The sequence below is a fragment of the Natator depressus genome, chromosome 9, assembly GCF_965152275.1.
Source record: "Natator depressus isolate rNatDep1 chromosome 9, rNatDep2.hap1, whole genome shotgun sequence".
NCBI classification, from domain to species: Eukaryota; Metazoa; Chordata; order Testudines; family Cheloniidae; genus Natator; species Natator depressus.
The window spans coordinates 93570681-93586406 of record NC_134242.1 but is presented as its reverse complement, the minus strand read 5'-3'; the positions used below and the strand labels follow the sequence as shown (position 1 = coordinate 93586406).

The 15726-nt window shown below is 43.1% G+C and overlaps 1 protein-coding gene across 1 annotated transcript in view; it reads left to right on the top strand.

Annotated features, from left to right (window-relative positions):
- LOC141993632 (uncharacterized) overlaps positions 1–11803 on the top strand; it is a 649213-nt gene extending 637410 nt beyond the window's left edge. The window contains exons 9-12 of the mRNA XM_074963181.1: positions 2925–3085; positions 7373–7462; positions 9795–10033; positions 10165–11803. Coding sequence (XP_074819282.1) covers positions 9896–10033; positions 10165–10851 — 825 coding nt within the window. The 5' untranslated portion in view covers positions 2925–3085; positions 7373–7462; positions 9795–9895 and the 3' untranslated portion in view covers positions 10852–11803. The remainder of the gene's footprint in view (positions 1–2924; positions 3086–7372; positions 7463–9794; positions 10034–10164) is intronic.
- The last annotated feature ends 3923 nt before the right edge of the window (positions 11804–15726 follow it).

Genomic DNA, 15726 nt, shown 5'->3' with positions numbered 1-15726 from the left:
GTAAATGTATGCTTACACTTAAAACAATGTGATCTGTTGCTCAGTAAGATTAGCACGTACCAGATCTACATCTCTAACAGAGCTTCTTTGTTCATTTCTTGGAGGGCATTAAACCTTCGTTAACATCTGACTTATCATTCTCTAGCTAAGCCCATTTCTAAGTGAAAATCAAGAACTATTCTGTGCAAAACATAACTGGATACACAGACATTGCATGCTGTTATATTCTTCTACTATGCTGCATTGGAAAGTCTGGAGGGAGAATGAAATTAACAGCTGTGGATCCTAAATATTTGTTTACTTGTGTCCTTGCATTGCCACAACTATATAACTTTGGTCTGCTGGAGTATAGGGATACTTTGCACACATGGCTAATTTTTGTGTTTTGAGGATTTATTCCTTAGAGCTCCAAGACAAAAGTGAAATGTACTGCCATTTCATTCAGTTGCTAATGAAATAATTTGTGCTGAATTAAGCCAGCCCAAAAAACCTAGTAGGGTCTAATTTTACATGGCTAGATAGACTATGAGAGGCACCATAATTATTGTAACGAGAACTAGTCAAATATGGCTGGTGAACTCTGAATGATAATTTGGCTCAGTCAGGTTGGTGTCCCATTATATTCACTATTTATTAGCAATTGTGTAAACAGGCTTTTGTTCACACTAGTATCTGGGGGATGACTGGTCTTCATTTTTGCACAAGGGGAAGACGTTCCTTCCCCCCCCACCACTTTTTTTTGGGGGGGAGCATATTCATTGATCATAAGTCTCCTCTGTAAAAAAATGACAGTCCTCCAACCGTGCTTTAGAAAGAATATCAGGTGACTCCAGAACAGTGACTGAACGCTCCAGGTGACATGCTGGCAATCAACTGGTAGGCTGAAACTTATTCACATGAATTGTTGGTTGAACAATAATGAATAGCAAAATAAATCTGTAAAAAACCAAAACCAAACTGTTAACATGAGAATTGTGAATGGGGGGGAGGGGGGATGACCAGAGTAAATCACCTTGAAAAATGTAAATTCAACCATCTTTAACTGTGATATTTGTCTCAGCTCAGTGGTTTTTATCTGTACTTAGTATATATCCTAACCTGATAAAAATAAAATCATACCTTATAGACATTCCATTCAAATAACTCTCAAAGATAGCTTAATTTTCAAGTGAGCAGGAGTTAAGAAGGCTGAGCAATTAAAAGGGAAGATACACTATAGAGCTAGCATTCTGGAGATAGACTTAATTACTCATGATTACTGTTTCTTAGGCTTCATTTTATCCCCACAGTTTCATGGTTTCTTTGGCCACCAAAGACCTAATCCTACACCCAATGAACTCAGTACAAATCTTGCTATTAAGTCTACATTCTAGAAGCCAATATTCTGTCCCAGCCTGTAGCTGTAAAATCTTATCAGAATGACAGAGTCAAAAAAAAAATGAATGCAGTATTGTTTTAGCCGTGGCTTTCCCAGGAGAGGTGTTGGGATGTTATAAAAATTAAGGAGGAGAAAACGCTGGTCGACCAATGCTTATACCACTTGTTTTCAAATTGATCATGAATCCAAAGTCCATTTGATGATAACAGGTGAGCCACGAGCAAATCTACAAAGGGAAGTGCAAGAACACCCAAGTTCACCCTCAGTATGCACTGGGAAATATGCTTTCCACTGCTAAATCTTCAGGTCATTGCAAACATGAGCAAAATGGCCACAGTTACACATCTAATCCTAGGTTTCAGAGTAGCAGCCGTGTTAGTCTGTATCCCCCAAAAGAAAAGGAGCACTTGTGGCACTTTAGAGACAAACAAATTTATTTGAGCATAAGCTTTCGTGAGCTACAGCTCACTTCATTGGATGCATTCAGTGGAAAATACAGTGGGGAGATTTATATACATAGAGAACATGAAACAATGGATGTTACCATACACACTGTAACTAGAGTGATCAGGTAAGGTGAGCTATTATCAGCAGGAGAGTGTGGGGGGGGGGACCTTTTGTAGTGATAATCAAGGTGGGCCATGAGCCTGAACTGCAACATAAGATCTGAACGCCCTATCCTTTCCTCAAACATACAACATGCTTCGAATTTTGGGCTTGGCCCTATATAAGACTGACCTGGGCCATCAAATCTGAAAGCCCCAAACTTTGTGGAAATTCATCTGCTTATCCCAGTTTGGCTCTGAACTTTGTGACTTGAGTACACCGCTCATGTGTACATTTCAATCAAAAATATTCTTAAATGCGTCTCTCATGAGTATAAGTACAGTCAGGGAAATGGACAAGTTTAGGCCTGAATTACAAAGCCTCATCCACCTACATGGTTCATACAGCACTTTAACCTATTTTGCTTCACTTGTGTATTCAACAGATGTGTCCAGGGTAAAAGTAAATGTACTGGGCCAAATGGTGTCAGCAGTTAACGCCTATATCACGTCCATTCTGGTCAGTTCATGTGCAACTGAGCACAAAATATGCTCCTGGTTCAGTTTATTGTACAGAAAGGGCCACATAGGCTTTATATTAAAATACTCATTTTCAAGCATAATAGCATTTAAAAAAACAAAAAGATAAATGTGTTTCCCTGGAGACAATAAAAGTGCTTGCCTTTTTCCACATTCTCCTGCTGACTGTACTGGAATTTTTTGACATTTGTTTCCATGCAGAACAGTTTGATTTCTTTTCAGTACAATCTACCACCTCGTGAACATGAACAGAAACTAACAGGAAGGAGGTAAGCCCAAATAAAAATGATTGTTCCCCTTGATTTCATCTTTCTTCCTCTTATAATGAAGACAACCATCTAAACTTTGAAAGCTTAACTTTTTACACAGAGAGAGAGAGACACACACACACACAGAGTTAAAACAGACCCAAATCCTTGAATCTATATCTAATGAAATTCATTTCTCTGTTGGTTGCCTAGGTAACAGTCACAAAGTTGTTTATATAAACAAGCTGCAGCCAGTGAAAGAAAATGTGGTTTAAGTGGAAGACTCTACTTCTCAAGGCTTGCACATCATTAATGGAACAAACAATCGTAAAAACCAACATTATATTCCTGGAGTGCATGCTGGATGACAGTGGGTGAGTATTTTATACTATTGGCTCCCTTGTGAGGGTAAAGGAGGGCATTGGAAAGTTGTGAGCAAATTGAATGGAAGAGTACAAGTCTATATCTACAAGGGTTTTTTTTCTAGGAGGCTCCTTTTCAGCTTGGTACTGGTGATGTACCTACATGCTGCCCATTAAACAGGGTGATTATTGAAATAAAAAGTTTGTTATTGTTTGCATTGTTCTCATGTAACCCTTCTGCCCATCAGAGCTGGCAGCAACAAGGGCCGGGTTCAATATCTAGGGGATCCATTCCAATAACACAATGCAAACCGGCTCGAGCCCCCACCCAGTGACCTGGGACAAATATATACCACCCCCGCTGGGCGCCTTCAAGAGGCAATACTTCCCCTCTCGCAAGCACATAGTCTGAGTGTAGCAAAAAGCCTTTTAATAACAGAGAGAAACAATGTGGCATTATGTTGGGGAGACACCACCAACAGGATTCATAACACAACCCATGAGCAAAAAAAACCCACCCCAAGCAAATTGGGGCATGCCCGTTTCCCTCGGGTTCTTGAGTCCCAGCACCCAAGCGTCTCTTGAGTCCAGCAATCCACAAATCACCCAAAGTCCAAAAAGTCCAGCCCCAGAGTTCAAAAGTTCATCTGCATAGTGTTACTCCCCAGTCTGGCTAAAATGTGCTTGTGTGTGGGGGAAAGGGGTAAGGGGCACCTTACGTGTCCTGAAGCTGGCTGCCCCACAGGGCTCTGCTCCACCACGACCGGCTCCGCTCTGCACAGCTCGCCGTCTCACGAACAGCTCTGCTCAGCTTGCCGTCTCACGAACACACCGCTGTCTCACAAACGGCTCCGCTCCACCACGACCGGCTCTGCTCTGCACAGCTCGCTGTCTCACGAACAGCTCTGCTCAGCTCACTGTCTCATGAACGGCTCCACTCTGCACAGCTCGCCGCCTCACGAACGGCTCCGCTCCACCACAACCGGCTCTGCTCTGCACAGCTCGCTGTCTCACGAACAGCTCCGCTCTGCCAGCCTATCCGCGAACAGCACCACTGCACTCTAGATCTTCCGGCTCCCCACTACTTGACATAGTGCTCAGTGATTTCAGCTCTCAGTGATTTCAGCTCATAGTAGTGGGGGCCTTAGTGCTGGTGCACCATAAAGCCAAAGTGAATGCAGCACAGTACCTGTAGCAAGACTCTTAATAGACACAAAATTAGCTCTGACATTCCACAGTGGAGAGAGACAGAGGTGCAACTGGTGTTTCAGGCCCTCACAAAGGGGCCCACTCCACCAGGTACTAATACCTGTCTCAAGTCTCTCCCCCTTCACAGAGTTTTGGAACCCATGTCCCTTGCCTAGCGAGTGCTACTCAGTTGATGGTGAGTCCCTCCATCATAACAAAAGGCCAAGTACAGTTCCAAGCACAGTTCCCATAATCAGGGTAATAACAATTTACTCTTCCCGCCCCAATAACAAAGACACTGGGGATCCCACAACAGCCAAAGTGACCATTTGGGCAGTTATGGCCTCATTCTAGGTGGGGTGGGTGTGCCTATGCAAATTGAGATCAGCCCCTGAAGTTCTTTTCCACTACTTGCCACACCTCACCACCAGATGTCAGGGTGGAGCCCATCCTGACTCTGCTTACATCAGTTGTGAGCAATTGAATGGAAGAGTACAAGTCTATATCTACAAGGGTTTTTTTTCTATGAGGCTCCTTTTCAGCTTGGTAGTGGTGATGTACCTACATGCTGCCCATTAAACAGGGTGATTATTGAAATAAAAAGTTTGTTATTGTTTGCATTGTTCTCATAGTACAGAACCTTAATTGAGCTGCTTATTTTTAGCCCTGGTCTACACTTAAAATGCCCTAGCTATATCATGTGGGGTGTGAAAAATTCACACCTCCGAGTCCTGTAGTTAAGCCAACCTAACCCCTAGAATAGCTACAGCTAGGTCAGTGGAAGAATTCTTCCGCGGACCTAGCTATCGCTGCTTGGGAAGGTGGTTTAAGCTACACTGATGGGGAAAAAAAAAACCTTCCACCAGTGTAGGAAGCATCTGTTCCTCAATGGCATAGCTGCCGCTGTGCTGCTGTAGCCCCGTCGCGTCGCCATACCCTTCGGTTCCTACTAATAACCATAAGCCTTGGATCTTCTAAACATCTACAGATGAAACAGACAGTGAAGACAAAGGCAATTGTTTCCATAGCAACATGGACCTGTGGAAGTGTTCAGCCAAACTTCACCTTCACCTCCTCCTGTTCCACACAGGTTTCCTGGTTCAGAGTTATCTTTGATGCCTCCATGGAAATCCAGCAATGAATGGCTGTTTTCAGTGTCCCTCATGAGACTCACCGTGGAGAGCTGGTATAGCCAAATATGGCTCATAAACCTCCAGGTTTTAAATGTTTTAAACTGTTCCCTTGTTGCTAACTCCCAGCATTCAAACACTGTGTCAGCCCCCTCCCCCCAAAATCATGCGATTGGCTCAAAAATTATCAGACCTAAAACAAGCCGCTTTTTATTATGAATTATTATTATTATTTTATTTCTTGTCTGGTTTCTGAGACTTCAGGATGCAGATCAGGTCACATTTCCAAGCTTTCCTCCACCAACGTGTGGGTTAGAGCCATACGTTTTGTTTTGCTTTTTAAAAAGAGAGCTGAGGTTCCCACCTAATTTACTTCAAGGAACTCGTGGCTTTATGTATACTATCCAGTATTATGAGACTAGCAAGACAATGGGTCACGCTGCCTTTCGGCCATAACACACAAGAGAAAAATGTGAATTTGCAGAATGTGGCTGTTTATCAAAATCCTAAATCATTTGCCTGTTAAGTGTTGCTTTTTCAAAGGGGCAGTGTCTTATCACTCTGATACTACAGTATATCGTGTGTATGTATGTACAGTGCTTCACACAATGCGGCTGGAACGCCTAGGCACCACTGTAAATTAATAAAGTCTAATTCGTATTTGGAACCTAAATAGAGACTCTAGTCACTCTGCAGGAGGTGTAATAGGTTGTTTGGAAAAACAAAAGTAATGCGGACAAGATGCCAACAACAGTGTGTTGCTTGATGTTCTTTCTGTGCATAAGAATATGGCACCAACAGCAGCAAACAGCAGGATCAGAGGCTACCCTTTCTTAGTGGTCAATTGTCTTACTATTCTCATAGCTCTCTGCTCATTTAGTGGGATTTACTTTGCTCTTGAGCAGCATCACCTGCAGTAGTAACACGCTATATAAAGCTACCCTGTTTAAACTGTATGGTGCAATGAAAACCTGCTATGAAATAAGCTCTTTTTCACAAAAATCAAGACACGTCCTATTCACATGGTGGGAATTGCAATGTTTTTCTAACAAATCTTTATCACTGTGGAATTGAGGTGTTTGTTGTTGTTGTTTTTTAATTATTCCTACCCTGAATATTAGAAGTACAGGAGTTTACAGATTTTATTAGATAAGTATGTCAGTCTAACTCAAAGAGGGCATATGCCGCTGACTATATGAGGGGAAGCTGATATTTAAACAATATAAAAAATGTAGTATCCAATTTGTTGTTGCTGACTAAAAACTTGTGGCCATATTTTAAAAATGAAAAATGCCTCCTCGATGAAATTTTTTTTTTGTCAAAGATGTTCAGGTTTGTGTTTAAACCCAAAAGTTACTTGGTTTTTGTTTTGTTTTGTCCTCCTGAAATCTTTTGCTTTACCGTAACGGAAATCCAAATCAATGTCAGGTTGCAGCTGCTAGAAAAGACAATGGTCATTTTTCAGTGGCTGAAAACCAAAACAGATCCCAACCTTTCCCTTTGGACAAAAACTCAAAATAGTCTGTGGGAGAAAACGATGAAAAGGGGAATGTTTTGTAATCAACACATTTTGCAGGGGAAAAAATATCAGTTTGTAGTTACATCTCAGTACACATACAGCAACTCTGTTGACTTCAAGAATCTGGCAGCTGAAAATGCTATGTTTGCTATGTATTGTGAGTGTGCCAATATGGTAATTTCCTCGCAGTGCCCTTGGAACACCTTATTGAATGAAGTTTAACTATGTTTGGAGTCCATCGTATTAAATAAAAAGATTAAACATTATTGTGGGCCTGATCAATGTGGCAGACAAGAATGGGACAATACATGTGAAGTGGATTTCCTAGGACAACTGTAGGAGGTGAATCCAAATTTCTCTCTGCCCTCACCCCCCTGCCTCCAGTTATGTATGCAAAAAGCCAAGGTCTTTGAAGCTGTGCTTTGTAGACAGGGTGACTGTCTGATGATTACCTGTTCCTAGGGTCCCAAGATCAAAGGCCCAGACTGTATGAAGGAGGAGCTTTCCGATTCCTGGGTGCCCTTGTTCTGAGTTAACAGCTGATACGAACTTGTAAGTACAGAAAAACCACTTGGTGGGTTTGCTCATCTGCCAGAGCCCTTGCTGGATGTGGGGATAAACTCTGCTAATCTTATTAGAATGTCTGTAGGTTCTTGTATTGTTTTAATATGTTTGTTCTGTAGTGTTTCCCCCTTAAGACTAAATGCACTTGCTTAGAAAGTACTGTGTGGTAACTTCTAACTAGGAGCAATTTCTCTGGATATAGCCTCCAAGGAGAAAGCACAGCAAGCTTGCTTAGACAGTGTGACTCGGGGAACTCACAGTGTATGCAGCGAACTGTGAAGCATGGAAAAAAAACCCAGTCAGGAGGCAGAGAGTCTGCACCCATGAGAGGTGATGGCTAAGGAGCCAGGAGTCTAGACCGGTTGCCCTTGCTGGACCACAGAGGGGAAATGCAAATGCAGTTGCCTTTAAATGTGACAGTGGGAACTTTGTATTCAAGGAAACAAAAATATCCTCAGGTTTAGTCCCAACTAAAGAAAAACTCACACTGAGATTTTCAAAAACACTCAACACAGGCCTAACTTGACTGTTATTGAAGTCAGTGTTAAAATTCCCTTTGACTTCACTGGGAGAAGAGACAGGTGAACAGTGAGTGATTCTGAAAATCCTACCTTAACATGGTGTTCCCACATTCAATGGGAAATATGCCCAAAGAAGGACTGAATAAATATTGAATGAGGACATCCTGAGGAGAGCAACAGGGGAAGAGCATGGAACCCTCATATTAATGAATCAGAACCCATTCTTGCAATCCTAATGGGCCTATTTTCCATATCCGTCTTCAGAACTTTGCATCATGTGTTTTCTGAAAATCTATTTTGACCTGAGCAGGGGCCTGAGTCTGCAGCTACTGAAGTTAATGGCTTCCAGCCGTTCCAATAGGAGGCCAGCCAGGCCCAGATATTTGGCTTCCTACCATTTGAGCGGAAGCAGAAACAGGCTCATTTCTGCTCCTCCTGAGATCCCTGGAAGCCAGTGGCTTCAGTTTCTGTAGGCTCAGCTTTTCCTCTCCTCCCATTCTCTGGTTTTTACATTTTACATTCTGTTTAATCAGGCACACAGTTTTTTACCCTGTGATTGGGAGGAGGGGAGGAGTTATTGGTGTATTGCTCTTTAATGAAAACATGGTTCTGCTAAACAAATCTTTAAGCAGAACCACATTGAGACAAAAATTTCCCATTAATATCAGGACCAGGCTTGTATTATGGGCCTGCCACAAACTTCACAGATGTCAGTGGGAAATCTCCCATTGACTCAGTGGACTTTCCATTAGGTCCACTGTAGGGCATTTTTAGGTCCACTTCAGGGCATTTTTAGTCATCCTAAGTAGTATAAGGGCCCTACCATCAATCAAACCCTGACCCCGCCCCTTGACCCCTTAGCCCCGCCCCCTTGACCCCTAAGCCCCGCCCCTTGATCTCTTAGCCCCACCCACCGGAAGTCCCGCCCCATGGGTTATTACTTCCGGGGTCAAGGCTGCCACATGACCGGAAGCAAGGTGTGTCATGTGACACCCACCCCACCCCTTGACCCCTTTAACCCCACCCCTTGACCTCTGCCCCCCCCCACCGGAAGTCCTGCCCCATGGGGTATTACTTCCAGGGTCAAGGCTGCCACGTGACCGGAAGCAAGGTATGTCATGTGAACCCTCTAACAACTCCTCCCACTGCCCTCTACCAATCAGGATGGGTTTCGCCCCGTAGGACTTCCCCCCCAAGAGGAGCTTTGACCAATCAGGGCGAGTTCCGGAGCGGGGTGTCCTCTCCGGAAGTGGGTCTTGTGACCCCTCTAACAACTCCTCCCCCCCCACCCTCTACCAATCAGGATGGGTTTTGCCCCGTAGGACCTCCCAGAGAGGAGCTTTGACCAATCAGGGCGAGTTCCGGGGTGGGGGTGTCCTCTCTGGAAGTGGGTCTTGTGACCCCTCTAACAACTCCTCCTCCCACCCCGCTACCAATCAGGAGGGGTTTTGTTCCGATAGGACCAAGAGGAGATTTGACCAATTAGGATGAGTTCCGGGGGCGGGGTGACCCGTCCGGAAATGATTCGTGTGACCCCTCTAACAACTCCTCCCACCAACCTCTACCAATCAGGCCGGCCAGAGAGCAGATTTGACCAAAATAGGGCAGGTTCTGGGATGGGGTGAACCACCCAGAAGAGGGGCGTATGACCCCTCTGCCAATCAGAGCGCAGCACCATCACCCCATAAGGCCCAGCGTCGGGCAGAAGAGGCTGTCTTTTACCAAGAGCACGTGTTTTAGAAATCGTGGAAACATGGACTCCTTCACCACCCCCGTGAGAACTTCGGACTTTGTTTTAGCCCCGAGGGCCTTCAACAAACCGCGGAGAAAGCGCTACATCAGCGACAGTTCCGAGGAGGAGGAGGGGGCAATTGAGGGGAGCCCTTTGGCCCAGCCATTGATGGATACCCCGGACCCTGAAACCCAGCCGCTTGTGGGGCCCCACGATGAGCATGATGGCCTCTTGTTGGCCACCCCCCGGGAGGAGGAAGGTGATCGCAGCTCGGGGAAGTCACTAGTGGACAAGATGAACGCTCAGGTAAATGAATGCTTAAGAAGTGACGGTCGGGATGGGGTTGTAACGGGGCTAGGAACCAGGGATTGTGTAAATCAAAAACCGAGCAGTGGGGTGCTTACGCTGTTTCTTTTTTGAAAAAAATCTCTCAACAGCTCAATGATGCCTTTCTAGAGGACCCGGAGACTCTGGACAGCATTGCACCAAGCAGCGAAGATGAACCGGGCCCACCTTGTTTTTGCTCAACGCCAATACAAAATGTTGAAGAGGACTCCGAGGATGACGGCTATGAGGAGTTTAGGAGGAGGCTTGGCATGGAACTGACTGAGCCAGTGCCACGTCGTGAGCGTAACAAAGTCATGCGGACTATTGTACGCGTTGCTGTTTATTCTGTTCTTAATCACTGTCTTAGGGAAAAGCTTTTTGAAGATTGTGAGGGCTGTGTCATAGATGCACCAGGCCAGCGGCACCATGACTGTGTGACTTGGACTTCAGTGGATATAAACTGCAAGCTCCGGGGCCTGTGTGCTGAGCTGTGTTTGGAAAGCTTATTAAACACTGTGATTGCCATAGGTTATGCTATGCAATGTCTATGCCTAACCCAAGAACATTTAGCACAAGGGGTGACCTTGATAAATGCTGTGCAATTCAGTGGAGACCCTGACCATGTTTTAAAGAAAATGACCAAACCGGAAGATGCCTGCTTAGAGCGTTATATTGACCGTCTGGTCCGCACAAAAAGTTACAGAACCCTGCTTAAGAAAAAGGCTATTTGTAAGAAATCTAAAAGGATTAAGTTAGAAAATGGTGAGGTGCCAAACATGCGATATAAAACTTGGTAGCTGTAAATTTAAAAAAAAAATCTATTGAAAAGGGCTTTGTGACTATTTGTATTTCTGTTAAAATGTCTCTGGCCCTTAAGGGAGCTTAAAGTCTTTTTTTCTTTCTTTCTTTTTTTAATGGAGCATCTTGGTTTGTTTTGAAGGAGCTGTATGTCTTTTAAATAAAAAAAAAAATTGTTTGTGAGAACCTAGCTCTTGTGTCTTTTGTGTAAGAGAGACCCATTTACAGCAAAAAAAAAAAAAGCTGAAATGTATGTTGTGGGAGGGGGAAAAATACCCTAAAAATGTGTTTACAATAAAACAAACGGGGATGGTTCAGACATGTGATTGAGTACAATAGAGTTGACTTATTCTGTTGAACTGAACGGGTTTAACCACCCCCCCCCTCACTGAATAGCCAGGGTGACTGTGATTACTCACCCTTGTTGCCATAGGGTTAATTTTGATGGGGGTGCACCCATAGTAAGGGAGGTGGGTGGGTGAGGATGGTGAGTTCTGATTAATATGAAATGAAATAAAACCTCAGGAGTTTGCAGATGCTATTGGGCAGTTTAAATATAACCCCTGGAGTTGGTGGAACGCTATAGGCCAGTCTAAATATGGCCCAGGAGTTGGTTGAAGGCCACGGGGCACTTTTTCTAGAAATCACCCCCCGTTCCACCAAACTTTAAGCATGAAAGAACATGTTTTTAAAAACAAAAACAAGCCCCAAGACATTCATTGATATCTGCAAAGGGCCCCTCATTTGAAATGGTTACTGTAAGAAGGCCCTACAGGGTGGGGGGAACAAAAAGTATTTGAACTTAAAAAAGAAAAGCAGCCCAATTGTGCAGAAAAACTTATTCCCCACCCCGATCACAAAAGGGAATGCTAGGGAGGGGTGATCCAATCAACCTGCTAACTATTTTGAAACAAAAGAGTTAGGATGGTGTAAAAAAAAAAGAACAAAACCTCAGGTAGCTTGGAGACTGTCTCTTTCAACAGAAACTCTCTTGAATTGCTGCTGGGCTGCAAGTGCAAGTGGAGGTATGTTCCCTGGTTTTTTTTTTTAACTCTGAAAATATATATATATTATATAATGCCATTTTTTGGCCATGCTATCTTAGTAAATAATGGTGCATATCTGTATTGCAGTGTGATCTGTTTAGCATGGAGCCAGTAACTTTAAGTTGCAGTTCATCACCAGGCCAAGGTAAAAACCATTTTTAACTGTAGTTGTGCTTAATAACTTCAGGTATTACATAGGTTGAATAGGGATTTGGGAGCTAATACTAACTAACATTTTGGCTTGTTTTTCTTACCCCAAAGACCCCAAGCGCACATGGCTGGGGCAGGGCGGGGGCCAGAACAACCAGGGATCTTTTTAAAAGCATGTGGGTTTATTGAAAAGTATTTTGTTGCAAACAGTGTTTTAAACTCTGTGTGTGTGTGTGTGTGTGTGTGTGTGTGTGTGTGTGTGTGTGTGTAAAACATAGGCGGTTTTTAAAAAGTATATGTCTACAAACTGATGGTGATGGTGTGTTTCCAATTAGCAGGGTTTTTACTTTGCAAAATGAGATGTATTTTAAAAAAAAAAATATTTGTGGGGGTTGTTTTCAAAGTGGTAGAAATAAACTCAAAACCTGTGATTGTTGTACAGCCTGAAATGGATTATTTTGTTTTAAAGCTATGACTTTTTTAAATAGAAAAAACACTCTAATGGATATTATTTTATTTTATTTTAAAGTTTACTAGACAGTTTCATGTGTTTTATTAGAATGTTGTTTGCTTTACAGCACGGTCAAAACTTGAGCGGGTAAAAATGCTCAAAAGAAAAAGGAAAGAGACAATTGAAAAGAAAAATTCACAAGTATCAGTGACAGATGGATGGATGAAGCCGGGTAAATATATTTTGCTTATTAGTCTGGTTAATTTATGAGGTTTTGTATTTTAAGTACATACATAGGTGTGGGTGAGAAAGCTGGCAAAGTTACATTTTTGTAAAATGCTTTTTTTCCCCCCTCCTGCCCCAAGCAGGCATATGCAGCCCTTCTGACAAGGCTGTAGTGGGAGCTACAAGGACCCCTCCCCGAGAACCACCAAAGAACCAGGAATCTGCTTTGAGACCTTTATCAACGCAAAACAGCACAAGAGTGCAGATGAAGCATCAGCCCAGTCCAAACCTCATTTACGTCAAACCCAAGGACAAAACAAAACACTCTGATAAAAAACATCCATGCAAAGACAACTCCAGTTCCTCAGCGGCCACCGCCACGCCAAGCCCTGAGGAACTGGAGTTGTGTTCGCATGGTTGCAATACCTTGGCATCGCAGGTGTTTTCAATCCTTGGTTTTTTATTCACAATCCCTAGAGCGCCTGTTCCGGGTTTGTGAATGTGGGCGTTTTCGCTCACAGTTTTCTCAGGGCTTGGCGTGGCGGTGGACTTCCGGTGGACTTCCGGTGGGTGGGGCTAAGAGATCAAGGGGCGGGGCTTAAGGGTCAAGGGGGCGGGGCTAAGGGGTCAAGGGGCGGGGTCAGGGTTTGATTGATGGTAGGGCCCTTATACTACTATCCTATCTGAGGGCTGAAGCTGCTTTGGTGGAGCTCTGCCAAATGAGTGTGTGTGTGTGTGTGTGTGTGTGTGTTTAATTTTTCTCAAGGATGCCTTGAGCCCTGGCTGCCCATTTTTTGCTAAATCTAGTTTTAAATGGAATAATTAAGACTTCAACATGGTGAGTAGAAATTGTGACACCATCAGCTTGAATTTGAAAAGAAACAAGGACAAGGTTATTATTGTGCTGAACCTCGTATTAGTAGTTCTGTTTGACAGTGCTGGAGGGGAAAAGTCTAGAAAAGCTAGTGCTAACTATGAAGGACTCTTAGAAAAGCTTATCTTGTTTTCTAAGACTTTTGTTCAAATAGGAGGTTGCGGGAATGATATGTGCTTATTTTGCTTTACAGTAGTGTTTTGGGGGTAAGAGTCTATAATAAAGAAACCTCTAGCAGTTATTGCCTGCGTTTCCGAGACTACTCTTTTAACAAAGATTTCGACATATTTCCAGCAATGACTAAGAAAAAAGCAGGTACTGAATAATGACATGATTGTACGCCAAGGTTGTTTTCGCTTTGTTGCCCCCATATTGACATTAAACATGAATTTCAACCACACAAGCCCAAGCCATCAAAGGATATCATGGCCCTGACAGGGAGTGTAAAATTTCATAAATGAGGAATGAAAGCTGCCGTTTTATTTTCATGTCCTGCAGATATAGTACTCCCAATACTGTGATTTCTATTTCACAAAACACTGGAGTAGACAGTGTAAACACTGGGTCTTACTCACACTTATGAGCCTTGGTTACACAGTTATAAAATGATTTTGAGTTTTGTATCCTGCTTTTTCAGAGCTAGTTTATATTAGCAGCAGCAGTAAACACCAAAGGCCTGACCTATAGCCTACCAATGGTAAAAGTGAAACTCCAGTTGACTTCAGTGGCCTGTGGATAAGGCCCCAAGAGGGGTTAGTGACTGTGTAAAAGATTATGTGGCTGGTACAAACCCTTTTGGTGCAGTATGTATGTGCAGGCCTAAAATAGAGAGAAGGACAGATAAGTAGCTCCCCATCTAAGACCATCTACGTCCCACCACTATGATACCTGTTACCTCCTTGAGATCCAAGTACAATTTATTTTGGTAGACACATTAGATTGAGGCTAAAGCCCATTAAATTTACAAGGCCTCCAATTACACAACGGGGTCCAGATCCTCATCTTGTGGAAATCATCCAGTGATGTCAACTGAGCTCCACCGATTTATACAAGCTGAGGATCTGGCTATAATATTATGGAAGTGTTGGCTGCAGTTCTGTCATTAAGGTTGAGTTGAGTTTTTCCACTTAAAGCAGGGAATCCTGCTAAATCCATTACTTATATTATGTTGTTTGTATTGACTTATGTTTATGATAATTTCTACAGCCCTGTAGTGGTTTGGTTTTACCCATAAGTAATGGAGCTGTAGTTAGCCTTAACAACATTTTCGCGTAGTTTTTATCTGGCAGCATAAGCTAGTTCATATCTACACTTGATAAGAAATGCACCCTCCAAACTTTCTACAGCCTGCACAGTGGAACTGCTTTGATTTTACTACCACAGAGGTTTAGGAGAATGCAAAGGATGCTCAAAGTTCATGCTAATATTAGCACTAGCCTATCCAAAGAGGACAGAGAGGAAAGGGGAGGCATGTCCCATTCCCGTCTGGCAGCAGAGGGAAGCAGATACTGCATCATCTTCAAAGATAACAGCATGGCTGCTTTCCTCCCATTCTCTCTAAATAGATGCATGAATTTAATAGAAAGAGCTCACTTTTCTATAGTTTTTTTTTTACCATCCTATATCAGTGTTGGCAAAAAAATCTACCTCTGAAGCCAAATGGAAGTTTGGAAGCAAATAGTTTTGTTTTCCTGGAATTTTGAAAAATTTCCTCCAGCTTTCCCCATAATCGGGGAAAAAAAAGAGAGATGAGGTTCCTTATACATTGTTCGTTACAGCTAAATAATAAGGATGGGTAGCTCTATTGCTTACAAAGTAATATTAGTCCGCTATCCGATGAAGTGAGCTGTAGCTCATGAAAGCTTATGCTCAAATACATTGGTTAGTCTCTAAGGTGCCACTAGTACTCCTTTTCTTTTTGCGAATACAGACTAACATGGCTGCTACTCTGAAACCTATACAGAACATGCTACTGTGTGTTAGAGTCAATTTCACCCCCATGCAGAGGGCCAGCATAACCCCACGCATCACGTAAGTCCACTTACGCCCACAAAATGCACTTCATGCTAGCCCTTAGCGCAGACATGAATTTTCCCCGGTACCCCTATTTTGCAAATTGCGATGTTTT